This window comes from Quercus suber, unplaced genomic scaffold, assembly GCF_002906115.3.
Source record: "Quercus suber isolate HL8 unplaced genomic scaffold, Cork oak 2.0 scaffold_405, whole genome shotgun sequence".
Lineage (NCBI taxonomy): Eukaryota > Viridiplantae > Streptophyta > Magnoliopsida > Fagales > Fagaceae > Quercus > Quercus suber.
The window spans coordinates 466,865-472,519 of NW_027069856.1; the positions used below are offsets into that span (position 1 = coordinate 466,865).

Consider the following 5,655-nt stretch of genomic DNA (forward strand, 5'->3'; position numbering starts at 1 on the left):
TTTCTGATGAAGAGTGGAAGAAACAGCCCCCAAAGCATGCAACCAGGGTCTTCCCAAAATAGCCGTATACGGAGAAAAAGCATCCACCACAATAAAATCCACCTTCACCATATCTGAGCCAGTCTGCACAGGTAATCTAACCATTCCCAACGGAGCGACCGATTTGCCCTCGAAGCCCACTAGAGGGGAACTATACGTTGTCAAATCCTCATGTTTCAAATTCAGCCCCCTGAATAAATCGAGGTACATTACCTCGACGACACTTCCATCATCAACCATCACCCTCCTCACGTCATACCCTCTGATCCTAATCGTAACTACCAAAGCATCATCATGCGGTTGTATGGTTCCTCTCTTATCCTCTTCTGAGAAACCTAACACCAACGAGGTGCCCAGTCTGGCCTTCTTCGGCCTCGAACTGGAGCCCTCCTCCGAGCACTGAGACACAGACATTACCCTAGAAGGGCAAGATCCAGTTCTCCCCGGGGCAGCAAATATAACGTTTATCGTGCCCAAAGGAGGTCCCCTCGAAGCATCCCCCTGAAACGCCGAGCCTACCTGGCCTCCTCGGCCGCCGGAGTGATGCAAAAGATGGGTCAACTTCCCCTCTTGCACCAGCTGCTCTAAATGATCCCACAGATTTTTATAATCTTCGGTGATATGCCCATGGTCTTGGTGGTACTGGCAATAAAGGTTCCGATTACGCTTCGCAGGATCCCCCGCCATCTTATTGGGCCACCTAAAGAACGACTCGTCCTTTATCTTCTCCAGAACTCGCTGCACTGGTTCTCGGAACACGGCGCTAACCACCTGGGAGTTGGCAGGCCTTGACTGCCCCCCAAAGTCCCTCCGAGGTCGGTTGTTATTATACCGGTTCGGCCTGAAATCCCTCCTCTCCTGAGTTACTGCTTTAGACTTTCCTCTGCCCTGCATCTGATCTTCCTCTACTCTTCTATATTTGTCTATCCGATCCATAAGCTGACGTACACTAGTAACAGGCTTGCCAGTCAGAGACTTCCTCAGACCGTGCTCGGTTGGAAGACCTTCCTTAAAGGTGTTCATAGCCACGTCGTCGTGAGCCCTATCTACCTCGTTGAACATTTCTCAGTATCTGTCCGAGTAAGCCTTTAGGGTTTCCCCCTCCCGCATAGACATGGATAGTAGTGACCCCAAGGGTTGAACAACCCTCCTACATGTAATAAAACGGGCACCAAAGGCCTGGGTGAGCTTCTCAAAAGAGTCAATAGTATTAGTTCTCAAGCAATTAAACCATCTCATTGCCACGGGGCCCAGGCTAGACGGGAAAACCTTGCACATTAAGGCCTCATCCCTGGCATGAATAGCCATTCTTTGGCTGTAGTGGCTAACATGTTCTACTGGGTCTGTTCGACCATTATAAATGGTGAACACAGGCTGGTGGAATCGCCGAGGAAGACTAGCGTCCTCAATATGTCGCGTGAAGGGCAATTTAGAGACCTGATTCAGAGCCTTGTTCAAGGCATCATTCCCCTAACCCTGGCGAGTCGGACTCTTATTTCTTCGCCCACGGTGGTACTCCTCCTCACACGAAAAAGATTCACTGGGTGGAGTTCTCGACCTTCGCCTATAACTGGTGTCATCCAACTCCTCAGAGGAGTGCCCAGAGTTATGAGCCTTACGCCTTCGTCGCTCATATCGTAATTCCCTCTCCAACTTGTTAATCTTACACTGCAAATTTCCTCCGCTCTTTACAGGGGAAGCATGGCCTTTCCCCCAAGAGCGACTTCTATCTGTATGGGTTGTTCGGGTACTCCCCTTATGATCCCCCCCGTGTTCGTGGTCTACCAACGGATTACTGTGTTGAGAGCCCCTAGACTCTGCCTGGTGCTGATTAGCATCCACCTGTTGCGGGCCCGTCAATGGTTGCTGCGGTGCTCCCTCTTCCATCGTGAGTATCACACCTGCCTTTCCTTCTCAACAGATCAAGTTCTCCCCACAGACGGCGCCAATTGTAAGGACTCAATTTGGATTGGACTCAGAGTATGAATGGGTTTTCAGCCCAACAAGCCCAAACAATAAATTTTTAGAGCATGGGTTCAAGAACTAGTACCGTTTGACAGGAAAGGTTATCCTCATCAAGTAACAAGAGATATTTTAGGTTGATTGAATGAGGAAAACTCTCCTCGGCTAGGTTTCAGTCCTTCATTTTCTTTCTTTTTTCTCTCTCTTCCTTTTTTGGAATCTCCTCCTCTTACATCATCCGTTTCTATGTTATATACTCCGTTCTACCCTCCATTTCCATCGTACACGTGTAGTTCTTATCTTGGGAGCTCCTTTCTGTCCCATCCAGCACCTACCGGAGCTTTTGCTCAGTGGCCATAAAGCTGCTTAGGCACTGTTCAGGTATCACCTCCACATTAATACGGCCAGAGGGTTAGTTGGAAAGCATTTAATGTGGAGGTGATGGCCTTGGAAGATATTTGCTACCTTCCCCGACTCCTCCTTAGGTTTATACCCAATTTCCAGTTCAGATACAACTTTGCGGAGTCTCCTGAATGAAATGAAAGTTACATTCACCTCGGACTTTGGTGTCCTCGGACGTGCGTTATGCCGCCATATACAATATCCACCCCTTTCTCCCATATTATCCCTTTAATAATAATAAAATTTTTTAAGCTATCCTCGGATAACTAAGCATCCTCGGATAACTAAGCATCCTTGGATTGGACCGTTGGGCCCCGCGCCCACTTCTGAGGATTCCCATATCTTTTTAACTAACAGACCCCACATTAACAATTATATAATTTAGATAAAACTTTATCATTTAAACTTCAAAAAAATTAAATTATATTCGAACTAAAAGTCTATTATAAAAAATTTATAAACTTAAGTTTTTCAATAAATTTAAATTTTATTTAAACTAAAAGTCTATTATAAAAAATTCTAAACTTAAATTCTAGACAACAACCCACATGTTATTTCTCAAAAAATTAAAAAAAATAAAACAAAAAACCACATTTTGACTTCTACTCCAACTAAAGGTTTCTTATCAACATTTTAAGAATAACTAACTATTATCGCATACCCTAAGCACTATGGTCACTCTACAAGTATAAGTGTTCATGATATGTTTGGGGCAAGGGCCGGGGTTTAAATCTCTAGGAGGGAGTTTCACACACATATACTTTTAGATTAGGTTAGAGTAGAATTTTTATATTGTATATATATAAAAGTAAAAATAAAAGAATAACTAACTAGTAAATTAATTTTATATTATTTGTTGTGATATATTTCCTCAATAAAGTGGTAGCATTTAACAACTATTTAATTTAAATAAAACTAAAAGTCTATTATCAAAATTTTATAAACTTAAATCTCACACAACTCATGTTTTTATTTTATTTTTTCCTCAAGTTTCATCTTATTAAATTAATATTTTATTAGGATATTAACCTACAAAACTCTTGACTAGGGGATAAGATTTAATAATAATTTAATTTAGATAATATTTTATCATCTAAGTTTTAGAAATTTAAATTCTACTATAATTAATAGTCTATTATTTGTGTATGTATATATATATATATATATAAAGTCATGACTTTTCAATATAATCTCTCTTAACCATTAAAGTCATCCTTATAATTAAATCACACACAATACACTCCTTATGTTGTATTTTTTTCACTTTTTTTTCCCCAAGATGCAACTTAAGCTTATGTTTTAATCTAAAAAATTCATCTTACTTATTGTTCTTTACTTCTAAATTTACGTGTAAGATATTATGTCAAAAGAAGTTTACTATAAAGAAGCAAAACAATGGACACCCATTAATTAAGTTATAGTCCAAACTCTAAAGTCTAAACAATCAGAATTTAAAGTAATTTTACTACCACACACCATTGGTGCGATAGTTACTCCATAAGTATAAGTACTTGTGGGGTGTGGGATGTGGGGGGCAAGGGCTAGGGTTCAAGTCTTCAGAAGAGAGTCTCACACACATATACACTTATATTATTCTAGAATAGAATTTCTATCTTAAAAAAAAAAAAAATTAAAGCAATTTTTTATTAAAACTATTTACTTATTTATAATTTATTATTACTATTTATCTAATTATTTTGTTTTAATTATTTAAAAAAAATTAGCTTACATATAAATCTTCATCAAGTCCATGCATTGCAGAGAATAATACTAATATATAAACTTTAGATGTCTTCACAAGAAATACCAAAAGGTATTAGTTAGACTACAAGGTTCTTGACTTTATAATTCAGTCTTAAGTATATAATATATATATATATATATATAATTTTAAACATTTATACTTATATAAATATAGAATGTTATATATAGTTTAGACTTATCTTATCTTTGACAAGTCATGAAATTTTACTTACATAATCCCCGGAGAGTGCCAGAATTATGACATAAAATACAAATCAACATAAAATTAAGGAAACTTCTTGAATGTAAATGACAAATAGATAATGATTACTTTATATGTATAATTTAGATAATGAGTACTTTTTTGTATTTTTTTGGTAGATAGATATTTACCCAACGAGACAGAGTCAAGTACCATGTAGCCATGAGTAAGCTACACCCTGGCATCCTCATAAACCTAATCCAAAATTGAAGATACTTTAATCAAGACACAGTATGGCTGCCATTACAGTTGCCCCTCTCAAATTTTAACATTGCCGAATAAGGTGGAACCGTGGAAGTCAAATCAATTTCACCAGAATAAGCGTAAATTTGGATGTATTCATAGAACTCTTCATTAAAACTTCACCATAAAATAACCATGTCCATCCAGAGTAAATATTGAGATCCTTAATACCCCTTTTCCCCCATTTAATTCATCACATTTACTTTTAACAACTTGGTCATTGGTAACACAATATGACCATGTGCTTTGTTTGTTAAGTAATAATGTTAAGAGTTGTATCAAAAAGTAATAATGTTAAGAGTAATTGATTCTAAATTTCTGTTCATTTTCTACACAAAAAAGTAAAAAACTCAATGTGATGCAATCAGACTCAGACCCATCTAAAGTTAAAACTATCAATGAATATTCAAAATTGCTGACAAACACATTCGACCCTAGGCGGATCGTAGGCCATAGACAGCGACATCTGGAACAATCGTATGGATACTTGATTAATAGCACACCTATATCTGTAGGTGTGCAAGGGATTGAACAAGCCCCAAGTAACTCGAATTAAATAACATATATATATATATATATATATATCTGTTTGGTGGTTGACATATGCATGGGATTGAACAATCCCCGAGTAACTCGAATTAAATAACATATATACTATCTGTTTGGTGGTTGACATCAATGAGCAATTTATGACTAGTGAAGATTGAAAACACTCTGTCGCCCCATTTACAACATCATTTGTCTTTCCACAACTTGTCAAATGGTCCAAACTCCAAACTCCAAACATTGTGTTTACCGTTGCTTGTGGCAAAGAAATTCCCGACCCACTGTTTCCTATTGTCCGTCTGTCCAGTGTCCATTTCTTTGATTGAGTGCCCTTCCTTGCCTCTCTGCTCTATAACAATGCACATTTTTTTCACAATTTTTGGTGTGATATGTTGTATAATAAAAATATTATTAGTAATGAACTTATATGATGTTGCATCATTAACTTATCACAAGCT

General features: G+C 37.9%; 1 protein-coding gene across 1 annotated transcript in view; it reads right to left on the bottom strand.

Moving 5' to 3' along the window:
• Positions 1-1,101, bottom strand: part of LOC136062350 (uncharacterized) — a 12,848-nt gene extending 11,747 nt beyond the window's left edge. The window contains exon 1 of the mRNA XM_065761294.1: positions 25-1,101. Coding sequence (XP_065617366.1) covers positions 25-1,101 — 1,077 coding nt within the window. The remainder of the gene's footprint in view (positions 1-24) is intronic.
• Between the last annotated feature and the right edge of the window lie 4,554 nt (positions 1,102-5,655).